Below are 18,777 nucleotides of genomic sequence, written 5' to 3' on the forward strand. Positions count from 1 at the left end.
TATGCGGCAGTTCAGGTCATGTAGTGGCTACTATGGCAGCGCTAGAACCACTGATAGAGGACTCGTTTAAGCAGTTTGAGCCTCAAAACAATTCGTAAGTCTCCATGGCTGATGGGTCAGTCTGGATTATCTGGTCCTGATTGATCGATATTGAACAAATATAAATATGCAGATGCCTCATTACGTCCCCGAGCGCATCCGCCGTCGCCGCCATGTTGGACAGATCTCTCCTCTCTCTAAGTGCTAACATGAGTAACCACAGAGCGAGCAGCTATGGACGGATTTTATATCACGAGGGATTAACTTTCACAATTTTGGTTATTTGACCATTTATTATATTATGTTATTGTTGCTAACGTTATTAGGTAAACAACAAAATGCTAACAAGAGGAACTAATCCTCCTCTCTCATTAGCTCTTTCTGGGTTTTTTTCTTCCCATTTTGAAGGTTTCCCAGTAACACAGATTTAAGGAGGCAATGAGAAGCTGCAGTAAGAAGGGGGGAGGGTTTTGTTGCTACAGTTGTCTCAGCTCTGTCGTGAACATTTTAAACCAGAGGACTTTAACAGGACCAACTTAGAGAGGATGTGACCCCATCTGTCTTCAACTTCCCATCTCATCTCCAAAGAGCTGATTTTTTTATTTTTACTGTACATGTTAACAGAAATGTCTATGATTCATCTGTAAAACTAAAGTTAATATTACACTTTGTGAAACCTGTTAGTTCTTTCTGCATGTTTAGGAATTAATGATGTATTGTGTATTACAATACACTGTGGGATACTAAAACCTTTTCAAGTTGTTTTCAATTAATTTTTTTAAAAGTATTATGTGTCTTATATTTTAGGAAGACAGAAACCTGAAGGCCATATAGTATAAATGTATATTTCAATACATTTCATATTTTTATAAAGAAACAAGTTTGATTGTTCATTCAAATTTATTTCACTCTCTTACACACACATACACACACACAATCCTGAGCCTTCTGTATACACCACATCCATAATTTCTTTAGATTTTTCTGTGCTGTGTATGCACACACACATGCAGTTTTTTTTAAAGGTCTGGAAAAGTAATCTTTAAAAACTCGAGGTCATTCCAGGGTCTCACACTGCCCTGCTTTAACTGGGGCTGTAGAGCTAAGCTTCACTGGAAGCTCTCTGCAGCTTTCCTTCAGGTTTCTGTGTCAAATTTGTCTCATTTCAAGAAATGTTTTAAAATAGCAATGTTTTCTCACAAATATAGCGGTCTCTCCACAATAATTGAATTATGCCAATAAAGGACATGCAGCAGTGACCCTATCATAATGTGTATAACCTGTTCAACTGTGCTTTGGTTTCGGAGGTAAGTAAAACATGAAAATGCACACTATGCATAATCTACATGACTAATGCAATACTACAGTAAACTTTTATGTTACACATGGGGAATTAAGGTTGTTTTGTTTTTCTTTTGCTTGCTTTATAGTTTTGTGTGTGGTGTGTTTATGTTTGCTTTATAGTTTTTGCATGTGTTTTGTTTTTCTTTAGGCGTCTTGGGCGCGCTGGGTTAAGGAGTTCTGGGGACGCGGAGCCGGTAATTAGCTGCACGTGCGGAAGCTGATTGAAGCCAGAATATAAGGGAGCCTTTAAGAAAGGGCGGGGAACTAGGTTCCACAGGGGACGGAGACGGAGACGGGCATGGGCATGGGCATGGGCATGGGCATGGGCATGGGCATGGGCATGGGCATGGGCATGGGCATGGGCATGGGCATGGGCATGGGCATGCAGTGGAGCAAGAGACGCGCTGAGTCCGCACGCCAGGCATGGAGCACCGGGAAGTGAGCAGATGACCCAATATAAAGGATCCTGTGAGTAGCGCTCTGTTTTGGTCAGAGAGTGGCTGCGTAAAAGACGCCTTCCGATGGGGGCGGGGTCTTGGTGCGGGGATGCTGGCGTTCTCCTGCTTCTTTCTTCTAGCTGGATCGGGCGGAGAGGGGGCGTGGCACGCCTAAGTGCGGAGCAGTGCTGAAGCGTCGCGGAGCCAGCTGTGGAACTGGCCAGAGGGTGCGCTACAGAGGGATCGCTTCCACCGAAGTAGTATAAGAGGAGCCCGACCTGCAATATTTGAGTGGTGACGTGGAAAGACAATTCTGGAACCTGGGATTTTTAAAAGAAAAGAGGACTGTTTTAGTGTGTCACGATTAAGGTGACCCTTTTGTTTTAATAAATCATTTTATACGTGACTGCTCCTACTGTTTGGGTCTTTGAGTTGCTTGCCCCTTGTGTCAAGGACAAAGAGTGCGGCCATATTGGTCAAATTTACATTTTTTTGATTTGCAGAAATCCTGTGATGTCTGTGGGAGGTGGTTTCACCATGTTTGCACTGGATGCCCAAACACAGCAGAGGCATTTCTTTGTGAAGCCTGCTGAAGAAAAAGGCCAAGTGTGAAACAACTATTGTGTTTTGTATTTTATTTTAAGTTGTGTATATACTTAGTTTGTCTGTCTATTCTTCTGTTGATGTTGTAAATGTATTGTGTGGACTTTATAAAAATATGTAAATAAAGTTCAGTGTTCTGGTTAAAGATGTGAAAAATTTCTAATAGCCGAGGATGAATTAGCCTAATGTTGGATTAGTGGACATTAATAGGCAATAAAGGCCATGTTTCCATAAAATATTAAGCATGTCCAAGTGATGGTTCTGCAACTTCAAAGAGATGTCATCACCCACATCAACCAGTTTAACACGCTGACAATAGTATCTGATGGGGGATCAGGTTTACAGATAAACCTGACCTTTCACCTTAAGACCACCTCCAGTCCAGAGAGAACTGAGCTGACGATGCAGCAGCGGGTACTGATGAAGCCTCACCTGCAGACTCCAAACTCGTCACAGCGGCTGTTGGTAATGTTGCAGCTGCAGACACTTCCTGCAGGAAGAAGTGTGACAGGTGACACAGAGATAGGAAGATGATAAATACTGTCAGAATAACAGTTTGATTCACTTTTAGACACAAACTACAATCTCCACGTTCTCTAACAGCTGTTGGATTAAAACATTTAAAACGTTTTGTTTTATCTTGATGTTTTAAGAATTTTTTTTTTCTGCTTTTCAGAACAGAAATATCTGACATTTCCATTTGGATGGCAACAAACCATCAAACACCTCACAGCTTTGATCTGCAGATGATCGTGTGATTCCTGTCAAAGTTACTGGAATACTTGGCCCATGTTTAGACTCTGACCTCTGACCTTGTGATGGCTGTGACTGCAGGTCACGTGACCCTGAAGTGGATCAAGTGTCAGCTGGAATGAAGGAGGATTCTTTTCAGACAGACTGAAACCAAAGAACCTGTTTCTGCAACACAAGACGAGCTGCTGCAACAACAAACGGTGAGCTGAGAAGACGCCTCGACAGAGGCTGCGTGCCGACTGCCACGCGGCCCAGCGCCTGCTGCAGGTCAAAGGTTAAACTGCTGGCGGCTTGTGGTGTAGCAGAGAACAGCTGATCTTGGATCAGAAAATTGAGATATAAATCAAACAAAATGTGATACAGGAATGACACAATGAAGAGCAGCTGCAGGTTTCAGAGTCTTCATCACTAAAATGACACACTGAGGAATCTTCATCACTGGAACAGTTTTCTGTCATGTTTCTCAGAATCAAACTGTTTCCACAATTGATCTCAATCAAAGTAAAATATTTTTTGGTTTTTAAAAAATTATTTTCATCTGAATCCACATAATCTGCAGCTGCAGTTGGACAACCAATCACTGATCGGATTTATTGATGACCTCATACCGACAGGAAGTGAAACTATCAGTTTAAACTCTGCTCACTAGGAACTTTGTTCCACCAAGAATTCCTGGACATTTCAGGTTTTCCCAGATTTTCTTAGTTTCTTAGTTTTTTTCAGTTTTTTTTCCAGGCCCTGTTTGATGAGCAGCTGGTGAGATAAACAGGAACATGTTTGTGGGTTTCTGAGGGTCAAATTTAGCCTCCCTGCAGCTGTAAACACAATGAATACTTGGCTAATTGAAGCCGCCTCCCTCGCTGCTCTGCTGCTCTCTGATTGGTCAGATGCAGAAGCCACCTGTTGGGCTTGTTAGCCATCCAATTGGAGCCTCCTGCTGAGCCGTTTGTGGCTGATGTTATTGTTACAGGTCTCAGATTGAAGCTGGAGTTGGTGTGAAGGACGCAGAGGGAATCTGATCCAGACTGACTCTGAGTGTGATTCTAACAGAGGAGGTCAGGAGGTCATGCTGCCTTCATGGGACCTCAGAGAGTAAGAAACCAGGATCCGTTAAAGGTCAAAAACAGTTTGTAAGTTCAAGTGTAAAGAAAAAGAAAAATCGGAGTGAAATCAAAGTTGTTTTTTTTTAAACCAACAGAATAACAGAAAGCTAAGACCCTGACAGTAAACTAATAATCAATAATACATCAATATTTTCTGAGTGTTTAAGCAGCAGTCTGTAGAAAGAAGTGGGGCTGTGTTTGGGTCATGTGACCTACCTCCATTTGCGCAGTGCCGGGGGATGAGGCTAAAGCAGCTGACCAGCAGCAGTGTGACAGCGGCTCTGACCACCAACATGGCGTCTGCAGGTGGATGGCGGTCTGAAACAGAAGACGGAGGTGGTGAGGCACTGACCTGCAGAAAGTTGATCAGTTCTACACAAACAGTGCACTGAAATCTGAGACAACTGTTAGTTCAGGATCAGATCCAGAACCAGAGTCTGAATCATGGATCAGATGTTAAAGGGGTAATCTAGTGAATTTGAGGTGATGTTCTGTCTAATAGTTAGACTCTTATCAACCACGGAGCATGGAGTTTGGAGAAAGAAACAACAGTCTTCGCCAAGGCTATGCTAATGGCTAATCAAATGAGGGCCTGCTTTATTATTTGTCACTGATTTTCAGGCTTATAAAACAACCGTTTCTCAAAAACATGTTGCTTTTTTTAATATTACCAGTCTTTGTGCTTATGTGCAAAACTGTCTACGTGACATAACTGAATGTCAGAGGGTGTAATGCAGTTCATTCCTATCGTACGAGCTCGCAACACAAACCATTAAAGTTCATGCTTGTGTCCACGGGTTTTCAAGGTAACACACAGCAGCGCCAGCTTGTGGCGCCCTACAATCTCTGTGTTATGGTTAAGATGTCCTCTGCCTTAGCTGTGTGTTATCATGTGTTTACACTATGGACTGGACTGGCTCTGGCTGGCTCAGTCCACACCCTTTGCATTCTCTTAATAAAAAAAGATAGCTCATGCAGAGGTCAGAGCTTCCCGGACAGCTGCTTAAGGAAGAGCTGCTGATTTGGAACTTCTCCTTTTGCAAAAGCTTTCAGAAAAATAAACAACCCTATCCGTGTGGTTTCTTTTATCAGTTTGAGTGAAATAACTACCCAACACAACATACCATACATCCTCATAGTAACATGAGCATTGGTCAGTTAGGAAAACAGTAACAAACCAAACAAACATTATCATGGAAAAAATGGAGAGGTTTAGTAATAGCTAATACAGCGTTCTTTCACACCAATATGGGTTGTTTTATAAGCTTGAACAACAATAAAGGTACTAACCTTTGAGAACTACTTACTATACAGTGTATATATATTATTTACTATTTAAAATGACCACACTAAAACACAACTAGACTAAATCATCTACTCACAGACAGGAAGCTACAATTGGTAGTTGTTTCTCAATAAAACTCCACAAATGTACTTTTTAAAAACTGTACTGAACAAACAAATGGCATACAGCTTGTATTGGAAAAAACAGAATATATATATATATATAAAATTGAACATAATGCCAAGAACATGAAAAAACAAAACAAGTAATGAGGTCAGGCATGTATAATAATTAAATTAATAATTGAGGAATAACAGAATAACTTTAACTTCAGCAAATACCAAAAATCCGTTAAAAACCAAGCAAAAGAGAGCTTGTTGTTTCTCCACTTATGATGTACATTAACATAGCCTTATGGGTAAACCATAAGGCTATGTTAACTGCATCAGGAAACAGTAGGTTCAAATGATCCACACAGAATAAAATATCTATATGTTTAAAAACAGGAATATCCTTCATCTTGAGGAAGAGCCACCTTCTAATCTCCAGCCTGAAATCTTTAGATGCTGTGTCTGAGGAAAAAACACTTCTAAGGTTTTCTCCATCCATCCATCCATCCATCCATCCATCCATCCATCTATCCATCCATCCATCCATCCATCCATCCATCCATCCATCCATCCATCCATCCATCCATCCATCCATCCATCCATTTTCTTTACCCACTTCTCCATTCCGGGTCGCAGGGAGCTGGTGCCTATCCCCAGCAGTCACTGTGTGAGAGGCAGGGGACACCCTGCACAGGTCGCAGGTCCATCGCAGGGCCACATAAAGACTAACGAGACAAACAACCATTCACACTCTCACTCACACCTAGGGACAATTTTAGAGTCATCAATTAACCTAACATGCATGTTTTTGGTCCGTGGGAGGAGGTTTTCTACACTTTACAAAATCTACAGAGATCAACTTCAAACCTGAACCATCTTCTGAGAAATTGGTTGTATGACATATTTAGTACATGCTTTAACTATGATTTCAGAGGCATCAGACATTTGTCCATCCAGCTGTTTACCATAATCACTGAATAACTGATGTTTAAACAGTTGACTGATTAAGTTTTTACTCCACTTATTGTCTATTAGATTACCTCCATGAAGCTGTAGATTTGATAAGAGTGGAGTAACAGAAGACTTATCTAATGTATACTGTATACTAAATCATACTTATCTAAAATAGACAAAAACTCCAGAAAGCCCCCCCTGCTATGAAACAAGTCCATCCCCAAAATAATGCCTTGCTCAGGACATTTAAAGGACATTTAAACACTGATTTTCTTTTTAAAATGATCACTTTGTTGTTCCATGATATTCTCGTAAGAAGAAGAATTCCATGATCATTATCAAAAAAGAAAAGAAAAAATAATCTATTTATGAATGCATACAGTTTAATGGGAATCTTATTTACCCTAAAGTCACACCTCTTTAATTTTGTTAAACACAGAATCTGGATGCACAAAGGATTTTAATGTTCAAATGTTGGCGGTTTAGTTTAGCTTATGGAGAGAGAAAATAAGAAAATGGCTCCACTGTAGAATATATAAATAGAATGGGAAAATATTTAATTTTGTCAACTCTGTTACTTGTCAACTCCGTCATATATTATTTCTGATAGAGTTGACAAGTTATCTTAAAAACTCTATGTAATGGATAACAGCTATGCATGTTAATTAGCTAGCTATTATGCCAGCTAGAGAAATTGCAATCAACTAAAAGAGTTCTAATACTTAAATGATATTCTTTCAAAACTGCAATCAGGCTTCAGTAAAAAGCACAGCACCATCACTGCAGCCACAAAAGTGATTAATGATATATTCTTGTTGCTTTTGATAGAAAGCAATACTGTGCGTCACTTTTTATTGATCTGTCAAAAACTTTTGACACTGTGGACCATTCTGTTTTAAAGTATAGGCTTCTTTGTTTAGAACTCAGATTATGTAGTTTCCTGGTTCATAAATTATTTGAGTGACAGGACTCAGCATATCAGTTTTTCTCGATTGTTTACACACATTTTCTGAAAGTATGCCTCATGTTCTCAGAATTCTACACACAAAAAAAGAAAACACACACAATGGGCAAAACCTATCAATTCTCCTGCAAAATGAAACTTTACATTCAAAACAATGTTATCTCTTCTTAAAATTGTATTTTGTTTTTAGATGACACTCACAAACCATCATATGAATAAACATTTATAAAAACCAGTTGAGCACTGATGTGCTCAATGTTAAACACTATGATGAATGGAAAACACTTATTCACCATTCATCAGAATGACTTAGGCCTTTTGTTGTTCAGTGTTACACTTACTACAGACAGTACATACAAAAATGTGTTATAAAATATTTTACAGTAAAATATTTTTTCATACTCAGAACACATAAATACACGGTAACAAATATATTGTATTTTTCCCAAAAAAACAGTACACACTGTACATCCCAACCAACAAAGCTAGCTGTACCTACAGTGGTCTACATACAGAACAGAAGAATTTACTGTATAGTTATAAGTAAACAAAACAAAACTGCTGCATCCTCTCTTCTGTTTCGGACTGGCCACAGCACCTCATCCACATCACAAGCAATGTTTTCCCTGGCCAAGCTGTAGTTCCTTGTCTAGCATGGCGAATCCAGCCATGAAAAGCATCAACTGCTACCTGTTGCCCTTTTATCCTAAAGCTGTGATTGCTAATTGTAAAACGGTGTGGCAGGTGTTTGCCCATGTGATGAGTGAGTGTGCATAGTAAGGCAATTAACTTAGAACTTGGAATGACAGTGTGTTCCTTGTGAAAACAAGAGATTTTCTTCAGGAAAATTGTGCCAAATGCAGAAAATTGTGTTTAGTGTTTTGAAAAAAGTTTTAAAACTGCAATTTCAGTGCAAAGCAGGAATTGTGCTCGTAGTTTTGCAGAATTGGTTCAGGGTGTCATTGTGTCTCAAGTACCAGTATTTGTGTGTAAACATTCGAGAAAAACTTTAAATGTGATGGTCTGTTTTCTAAATATATGAACATTCACAAGAGGGTGCCACAGGGTTCAATATTAGGTCCCTGCCTGTTCATTATGTATATTAATGAATTAGGACAAAAGGTGTCTGATGCTAATATGCATTTTTATGCTAATGACACAATTAAAGCTAAAGCTGTTGAATCTCCGCAGAAAGCTTTTAATGTGGTTCAGTACACACTTCTGCAGTTAAAATTGATAATTGATGCTGACAAGACTAAATTAATGTTATTAACTTTAAGAAGGTGTCTCAAACTACTCCCAGTGTATCCACTCTTGAGGGAAACATCATAGAGGTGGTTCACACATACAAATATGTTGGTGTTTTGCTCTATGATTTCCTCACCTTCAAACCCCACACTGATAATCTTGTGAAGAAACTCAAACCCAAATTGGGCCTCAAAAATTGGGTATCAAAGAGAGAAATTAAATATCCAGGTATCAGAAGGCATATGCTGACAAAGGAAAGACAAAGTTGAAAAAAGGGGGTTCAAGACAAAAAAGTGAAACAAATAGGAGAATTGTGACCAACGGAGCAGAGATGTCAGAGAAGGTCAAGAATTAAAAAGTTAACAAAACAGCTAAACAAACTTAGAAATCAGAAATGGCAGGAAAAAAAGGCTTCAGTTCCTGACAAATCAAATGACAGGAAATATAGAAGAGATAAAACAAAAACAGACTCTGCAGACTGAAACTGAAGGATAATATCAGTAAACCAACTTAGGAACCCAAACACTAAGAAAATGCTTCTCTTCCACAATGCTCTCTGCCAAGAACTTCAAATGAACTCCTGTGTAACGAAGAAGAGCAACTGACAGGTCAGCAAGTCGACAGCAGATATTATCAGGCACAACTCTGAAGAAATATTGCTTCCTTCTAAGAGTGGCCAGTTTGGTTTCAGTGTGAAGAAACATGACAGAGAAAAAAGGCAGCATTTCTATGACTGTTCAGGAGTTCAAACCAACAGTTCATTGTTGCAAGGATCAAGATGAAGCACCAACAAATGATTCTGACTGATTCCCTGCTCAACTTCCACAGTGAGTTCAACAATGGGAACCCAACTATGACGCTCAGCTACTCTTCCTTCTATGTTACACACCAAAGGCATCTGATAGGAAGACATCCCTTACAAAAAAATCCCACAAAATTCACATGATCGCATGTGATTCCCATTTTCCACATGTGGTTCACATAATCCACAAAAAATCACGTTTTCACATGTGGAAATGTGGGAATCACATGTGATTCGCATGTGATTCCCATGTGATCACATGTGATCACATGTGATCACATGTAAAAGTCACATGGGATTTTCATGGGATTTTTTGTAAGGGATGGCTGTGTCAGGATCATGAAATTGCATTCTCAATGCTTCAGGTTCGAAGGTCATTGGGTGTTGGGATGTCAACCAAACTAGAAGACAGCTTAATTAGTTTGCTGCTCTCCAGCAAGTGATGCCTGCCTTTTTCACACCTGTCTACAGTGTTAAAGCCCAGGTTGTGTCAGAAAGGGCCTCTACCATACAAATTTGTCTACTGTGGCAACCCCTGCATAAGGGAGCAGCCAAAAAAAAAAAAAGAGAACACAATCATCATATATGTCAAGTGCGTCCAAGTGCAAGTATGTTTCTGAAGTTCAAGTATGTCATTTTGGACAGAATTTGCTACAGATGAATCTTCATAAGGGTGGCACAATGGTGTAGTGGTTAGAGCTGTTGCTTCCCAGCAAGAAGGTTGCAGGATTGCTTCCTGGCCTGGGGCCTTTCTGGGTGGAGTTTGCATGTTCTCCCTGTGCACACATGGGTTTACTCCGAGTACTCTAGTTTCCTCCCACAGACCAAAAACATGCATGTTAGGTTAATTGATGACTCTAAAATTGTCACTAGGTGAGAGTGTGAATGGTTGTTTGTCTATATGTGGCCCTGCGATGGACTTGCGACCTGTCCAGGGTGTCCCCCACCTCTCGCACAGTGACTGCTGGAGATAGGCACCAGCTCCCTGTGACCTGGAATGGAGAAGCAGGTAAAGAAAATGGATGGATGAATCTTCATACTGGAATGTATAATACCAAAGATGACATTTAGCACAATTTTAGTATCTCAAGACTCTTTTTTTAAAAAACAGTTCTGGCAGCTCAGACCACTCCGTCTTTATGCTGTCTCTGGCCGTTCAAAACTAACTGATGGAGCCAGCCTTGTTGTATGCACACATGAACTTTCAGAAATGAAGCAAGCAGCGGTGTAGAGCAGAACTCGTATGCTTTTACGCGTTGCACTTGAAGAATATACTGCTAGTTAAAAAAACGAGAGAGATAGAGTTCTCCTCCTAAATGAACCTGTACTTTATTCTTTTGGCGTTTAAATTACCAGGTTAGGTGGTCACAGAAAGCGTATGACGTCACAATTTTTAAACTAGATGCTGATTGTCATCATCAATGTCACTTGAGTAATAAATCTGTTTATTGTTAAATCCTGCAATTGGGTGGTCACAGACCAGATATCATCACATTATTGAGCTGCAAAGCTGACTTATCTTTTCAACCAGTTCACCTCTGTTACTACCTGGCTTCACAACACAAAGGTGGCTCAGGGGTGGGTTGGCTTCAACCCCTCTCACTATCTCAGTTCAATTATAAATCACACAGAGGCAGCCACAAGGCGTTTAAGGCTACGTTCACTCTGCCATGAAAAAAATCTGATATGTGTACATGGGGCAAAAGAAATCGGAATTGGGTCGCAATTTTTTTGCAGTGTGAACATAGCCTGTCCCGGCCTGAGATGTCTTGTGAAAGAGCCTTAAAAGACAAGATGCTGCACCATCTGGGCGCACATGGATCCAGTGCTTAAAGATATTCATTCAGTAAGTTATGTGAGATCAACCAGTAATCTGTCCTAGAGCACAAGTTGCTATTGGTTGCATTAAACCAAGTCTACTATTTAAGCATCAAATTTTTAATTCTCCAATAATCAGTCTGGCAAGTTTTAGTGATGAACTCAGTTATAGTGTCATTATAATTATGACATTTTACCTTTGTTGGATGTCTAACCAAAGATTGGGTGTTCTGTTAAAGTCACCTCCTATTATTTTATCTTGCTTTCCATTCATTCACATGGTTGTCAATCTGTGTGTAGCCTTCTTTCAGAATAGCTTGCTACCTGGAGCAGGGAGACTAGTTCTCCTCAGACAAATCCTCTTTAAAACATATGTGGATCTCGTTGCAGGATCTTGCATCCCTCACTCCTCTCCAGGCGTCATCCCAGGTGGTTCTCATTCCAAACTGGAATAATTACCATCAGCATATTGTTTGAGGTGGCCTTCCTTCCCAGGCGGTGGACCGTGTCTGTGATTTCTCTCAGCCGATTGACAGTCATTGGTACAATAGCTACTTCTCTTGTCCTTTTTCGGAAGGCCTTAGGTTCCATCTTCTTTCGTTGCCTGCCACCTCATTGCAGTAGTTTTTCAGTGTGTGTTTTCCTTTTGAAAGCCCTCAAACTCTTTCTGGAGCACTACAGTTTTGTCTTTATTTTCTTTATTCCCTCTGTATTAGCTTCAGTGATTTTCTCAATCCGTTTTAGGAGTTCATCCATCTTTTGGGTCAAGACCTGCACTGCATGAATAATTGCAGCCCCAGTGTCGTCTTTCTTCTTGTTAGCATTTGCTTTAATTCTTGTTGCCTTTGGATTTTTGGTCAGTGTATGGGAGCAGTTAATTTTCTCTTTTTTACTTGTATGCTTGTCCATTTCTATTTCCTCTATGTCACAGTCCTCACATGTCTAATGGAGAGGCAAAGCCAGCCCTGCTTATAAGCAAATTAAGTGGCTGCCTAGGGCCGCTAGAGGGCCCTGAGATGGATGCCTCTACTTGCAATACGAGCCACAGAGCCCATTTAGATCAGTCAGCAGCCACACAAATGTGCATATAAATTGACTGATATACAGTCCTGCTCACCATTATTGGCACCCATGAAGTTTAAGTACATATAATGGAATATTAACTGAAGGAAATTCATCAAGTGAAACAACATTTTATTGCTGATAGCTTGTGCTTGATGCAAAACAGCAAATTATCAAAAACATTTAAAAAGATAAACATTATGAGGAAAACAAAGAAAAACATAATTTTTACCATGCCAATGGTATTGGCACCCTTTGCTGCAAATCAATATGAAAACCCAATTTGGCTCACCTGTTGCAAATCACACATGAGGATCACTTGTGATGGACTGCCTCCACACATATGACATGAATTAACCAATGAATGATCATGAAGATATTCACTCAGCTATGCAAATCATGAAGGGGTGCCAATAACGGTGAGCAGGACTGTACCCTGACAAATTACAAGACAATGTGAGTTTTTGCAGCTCATCATAACCACAATGACTTGCTCCTAAACTTTGTAGGCCCCTGGGCTTCTGAGTTTCTTCTAGAGTTTCTAAAGGTCGAATGGGATGCAGAGCTTTTAGCTATCAGGCTCCTCTCTTGTGGAACCAACTTTAAGTTTCTGTTTGTGAGGCTGACACTGTCTGCTTTTAGGACTAGGCTTATGACTTTCCTTTTTGATAAATCCTATAGTTAGGGCTGGCTTAGGTTTCCTGAGTAATTCCTTAGTCATGCTGCTTTAGGCTTAGACTGCTGGAGGACAAACTGACCACATTTCCTCACTCTGCTGTCTTTACTCTCTCTACTCTTCATGTTTGTATTTGTAATTTTTTTCTATCAACATGTGTTTTTCTGTGTTTTTCTTCCAATAGATATTACACCCAGACCAGCCATTTAGTGTTTGTCTGTTTCTTTCCTGTCCTCTCAAACCTCAACCAGTCGAGGCAGATGACTGCTCATCCTGAGCCTGGTTCTGGTTCTGCTGGAGGTTTCTTTGTGTTCTACTGTTGCCTATGTGCTCCTCATGATGGGAAATTGTGACAAAATGAAGATTTAATGCAATCCACTTGCTTCCTTAGATAGACATAGACATAGTGTCTATGTCTAGTTTCTTGTCTGGCAAGAAAGCCGACTCACTTCACTGTAACCAAACATACCTAATGGTATAAATAAAGTTGATTGATTTGACTGATTGAGATAACTCTTACCAGTTGGTGTTTTATAATATGCTGGATATGAATGTACTATAATAAAGTAGTAACTGAACTGACTGTAGATGAATTTGAGTCTGACTTGAATGGACTTATTTTCTGTTGTACATTGCCCTGGGACAAATTTTATTGTGAATTAGTGCTATATGAATAAACTGAAGTGAATTGAGTTGAACCCCCTGTTTACAGACAAGAAGCTGCAACTTGTCGTCCTTTTCACAATAAAACTAGTCTTATTTATGAACTAAACCATCAGCCCACAGACAGGAAACTGCAGTTGGGAACCCTTTCACAATAAAACAGGACATATTGCAACAGTCACATATCTATACAAAGTTGACTCATTGACTGTACAGTACCCAGGTCCTGTGGGTAAAACCCAGCCCTCTACCTCCATGCTGAAAGTTGGTATAAGGCGTTTGTTTTTTCCAGATGACAGAAACAGAATAAACTGTGTTTGATGATTTGTTTGTTTCAGCTGTGAGTTTGTTTCAGCTGAAACATAAGTTGAAGTAGAAACTGACAGAAGATCAGTTTTTCGTCCCTGAGTGAACTTGCCGTGACTGAAAGCTTTTTAAAGATGTCTCTGCAGGTTTGTGGTGTCACTGAAATGTCTGTGAAGCTGAGCCGGCACCGCCGTCCATTCTCAGATCAAACGAGCCTGAAACCCGACCTACTGAATCCTTCAGCTCCCACCTGCCAGAGTCTGATGGGGGACATTTCTGCTCCTTGCCGCTGGAAACCCACTTTCACTTCAGATCTCCAGACCCTGACAGAAATTTGACGATTGTTGAAAGCTGCTGTTACAAACTCTAGTGTTAATCATAAATATACAAAGCAGATTTCTGGTTCCATGGTGCCATCAGTCAGGGCGACTGACAGAGATGTTCTGAACCTCAGAGCGACTGACAGAGACGTTCTGAACTTCCAGGCTGCTCTGGTAATGTGATGATGACCTTTTTTTTTATACAATATTGTGTTGAAATGAATTTGAATATGTCACAACCTGAGATAAAGCTGATCAGACAAAATATGAAATGTCTTCTGTCTGAGAGGAACTCAAACTCAAAAGAAAAAAACTGATGTGTTTATAAAAAAACAGTGAAGGACCATGTATGGATCAGTTATCAGCGGTGTAGAGAACATGTGTTTCAGAGGTCACAAGACCTGCTGGGTTTCTTACCTGTTCCTTTTTCCCGCCTTGAGACCTGACTCTTCCTCCCTGTTTTCCCGCTCTGGAGCTTCTGCCTGTTTCCGTGGAGACGGACGTCCAGATCGCTCTGCCCACACAGTCAACTGTCAGGCAGGAAACAAGGAGAAGGATCAATTTTCCAGAGATTCCAATGAGGAGAACAAATCTCCGCACAGACAGGAAGCGACATGCCTGGATTACTGACGGCATTCGTGTGGTTCACATACCACAGTGTGCACACTCCCCCACACATACACACACAGCTTTTATTTTGATGTGTTTGCTGGGGAAAGAGAAGAATGAGGGGAGTGTGTGTCAGAGAAAGCAACAGGTGGTTCATTTAACACTACAGTTAGCTGGAAGCAGCTCTGAATCCAACAGCCACGTCTCACTTTGTGTTTTTTGTTGTCAGATCCAGCAGAGGAAACTACATTTTATTACTGATTTAAAAATTAATCTGCTTCAGTCACACCACGGGTGGCAGTGTGCCAGTCCAAGATTGAAAAGAATCATAATCAGTTAGCTGATTCTGTGGCAACAGCAATAAAATTTGCAGCCTGTGACCATGCTAAACCTAATCCCATACACTCATGAAAATTACTTAAAGTCCAGGATTAATGAACTCCTCAGCCCTATATTGTTCTATTTTATTTTATTTGGTTAATTATCAACATTCATTAAGATGTATCAACGAACACTGAGACGCGTCCATGTGCATCAAGACATACTGACATGCATCAGGCCTATCAGTGAACATCAAAATGTATCAGATTGCATTAACACGTATCACTGTGTACTGAGACTCTTAAACATGCATTGAGACATATCAGCAAGCTTCACGCTGTATTAGGATGTATGGAGACGTATCAACAAATAGGCTGTATGTGTAATAGGTGTAAAAAGACAAACCAATGTGCAATTTAACTGCATGTAAGATATCACAGTATTAATCTGCACAACTGTTTGTGGCTTGTTGTAAAGGAAACTAAAGGTGCTTTCATGCAGGAGGCCTGGGTTTGAATTTCAGGCAGAACTTCACTTTTATTTATTTATTTATTAAACAATTCAGGGCTAAATGTTGATATGAAATCAGAGGTAAACATTTTCAAAACTTTCACTTTTAAATGATACTTAGTCCAATGTTAGCCTTAGTCTGTACAGCTCCAAAACACTCACACTGGGTCTCACATACCTGCATATGAGCTCAGCCATAAGAGCAAGCAGCATAAAAACTTAAATTCCCACTTTTTTATAAACTTGTGGACATTTTGCCCTCCTAAGTAGCCTGATATCACTGTTCTGTCTGATTCAAAGTCAGAAAAAGTTAAAGCACAGTTTTTACTCTGAAAAGAAAGATTACTTGACTTTCTGTGGTCTCCACAGCTGAACAGCTGCCAGTGTGCCTGAGTTGGACTGAACCAACCCAAAGACAAAGGGGTGTAAAATGTAGCGATTATTTTTAACTGTTTGTAACTAAGAAAATAAAGTTCAAATCAATAAACACTACAGGCTTTTCTCCTATCGCTGGGAGTGATAAATTATTTTAAGTAAAAAAATCGGAGATCAAAAACACATGTTAGCACCTTTACTTTAGAAAATAGGGGAGCAGCTGCTCCACCTGCTTCAGAGTATCAACATGTATCATCGTGGTTTGAGACATAGAGGTGCATTGGGGACATATTGACTCACCTTGAGACATATATATTGAAGTGTATGGAGATATATTAATGCTCACTGAGGTGTATCAACGTGAATCGAAACATATTCACGTTGTTCATGTTCACTGTCCCATCATGACATAATGAAACAAACTTGTATCTCGACACAAAAATGGATTAAAAACACAATATTCCCACATTTTGACACCTTCATTGTGAAACTGCAGCTCTTCTGTGATGAGGTCAGGCTGTACACTCACAGACAAATCAGAAAAACTTTGTTTGATTTGTTTTAACAACATCTTGTAAATAAATGAGGACTGGATCTAAATGTTCCAACTGAACTATAACTCTGGCTTCATCTGTAAGTTATGTTTGCTCTAGTCTGAAGATATTCATATTTAGAAACTTACACTCAGAATTAATTAGTTTTCTTTTCAGAAACTACAGTAGTTCTTGACTTCAGGGCTGACTGATAAATGTGAATAAGTTTAAAATAGGTAAAACCACCTCTGAGTCCTGAAGCCAACAGAAATGGTTGTTTTTGTCATCTCAGCATCAAAACCCTTGATTAAAAAAGGATGTCATAATTTTCATTCTGTCAGTTAGTCAATAAATCATCTCAGCTCTGCAGAGCTGATGGAAAGTGATTTACTGGGTCTCAGGTTTCTGAAGCAGAAACTAAAGTCCATCGCTCTTTTGTTTCTGTGACTCCATTGGTTTGGTGATGGATCAATAATTTTCATGACAACAGGGAGGAAGAAGAAGTGGCTGGTTATCATGGATACTATGTGATGTTTCTGACTGAGTCATCACAGTGAAGTCAGAGCTTCCTGATCAAACAGCAGGGTCAGAGATCATGTGTCGTCACACTGAGCACGCTCTGTGCTGTCACTGGACTGGGCCAATCAGAGAGCTGCTGCAGGTGGAGCGGATAACTGAGGATTGATATTTGGGTTCAGACTGGTTGTGTTGGATTTTAGTTTGATCTTATCAGTGTCTTGTGTCTTGTTTTTCTGATTGAGAAAACAACAACAACATAAACTTCCTCCAAACTCAGTTCTCTATGAGGTTTATTTCCTGCTGTATCCTGCAGAAATGACTTTTGACGAGCTGAATAAAAAAGGGTGAAATTCCTTTGCATACTGTCAGGAGCAGAATGTTGAGATGGATAAGACAATATATTGCCAACGGGAAGAAAACAAAAATCTGAATCAAAGTTTTCTAGAAAAAGAGATAAATCATCCTGATCTATGGCTTTTATTTTGAAGGTTTGCAGAGCGATTTTCTCAGTGTTGAAGCTGAACGAAGTTTGATCCCAGCAGAGCGAGTTGGCGTGTTCTTAAACAGAAGAATCAGTCTGAGAATATACCAGCAGCACGTCTGCAGTTGCTGAAGCGATTCACACAAATAAAAGATGAAAATCTGTCAGAAGATCTGCTGCTGGTGCTGTTGTCAGGAGAGACCGAGGCACCCAGCTGGAAAATGTCGCTTCAGAACCGTAAACTCACTTTAGCAGAAAGTCAGACATGTTGCAGAACTTTTTTAACAGTACAAAACAGAACAAATCACCTGGTCCTGACATCAACTTATTCCATCCTGATCCTGGCTTTGGTTGACCATGGCTTCAACTGATTCTGTCTGAAACTGATCCTGACGTCAGCTAGTCCTGATTTAACAGGAATATGACCTTACCTGAACCTAAATTTACCTGATGCAAATTCATCTGATTCTGACTTAAGCTGATCCAATGAGATGATCTTGACTTCATCTTATCTTTATTTCAACTAATCCCAACTTCACCTGATCCGGACTTAACCTGATCCTAACTTCATTTGATCCTAACATCCACAGATCTTGACTTCAGATGAGCAAGCCAGCTGATCTCGACTTCAGCTGATCCTGTCTTCAGCTGATCTTGACTTCAGTTGATTGTGACTTCAGCTGATCCTGTGGAGGAGAAGTGAGTGCAGAAGTTCACCAGGCCTTGTTAGGAATGTCCGGTTGTTTTTGCTAGTTATGTCCGGATGTTTTTGCCAGAACTTGGGAACAGTGGGAGGTGATAACAGGAGGATTCCTGGAACACAGGATTTGTCTGGTTCTTAGAATCTAGGAAACACACTGGGTTGGGCTAGACCCAGTGTCGTAGAAGTTACGTAAATGGTCAGAAGTATGCATAGTCATCATGCATTGATTTCTGTATAAA

At 40.1% G+C, this 18,777-nt stretch overlaps 1 protein-coding gene across 2 annotated transcripts in view; it reads right to left on the bottom strand.

Annotated features, from left to right (window-relative positions):
- dlk2 (delta-like 2 homolog (Drosophila)) overlaps positions 1–18,777 on the bottom strand; it is a 71,838-nt gene that overhangs the window by 33,843 nt on the left and 19,218 nt on the right. For both annotated transcript variants that reach the window (XM_017434457.3, XM_025010142.2), the window contains exons 2-4: positions 14,905–15,017; positions 4,496–4,597; positions 2,856–2,913 (exon numbers count right to left, since the gene is read on the bottom strand). In XM_017434457.3, the coding sequence (XP_017289946.1) occupies positions 2,856–2,913; positions 4,496–4,574 (137 nt within the window). In that variant the 5' untranslated portion in view covers positions 4,575–4,597; positions 14,905–15,017. The remainder of the gene's footprint in view (positions 1–2,855; positions 2,914–4,495; positions 4,598–14,904; positions 15,018–18,777) is intronic.

The sequence above is a fragment of the Kryptolebias marmoratus genome, linkage group LG22 (assembly GCF_001649575.2).
Source record: "Kryptolebias marmoratus isolate JLee-2015 linkage group LG22, ASM164957v2, whole genome shotgun sequence".
NCBI classification, from domain to species: domain Eukaryota; kingdom Metazoa; phylum Chordata; class Actinopteri; order Cyprinodontiformes; family Rivulidae; genus Kryptolebias; species Kryptolebias marmoratus.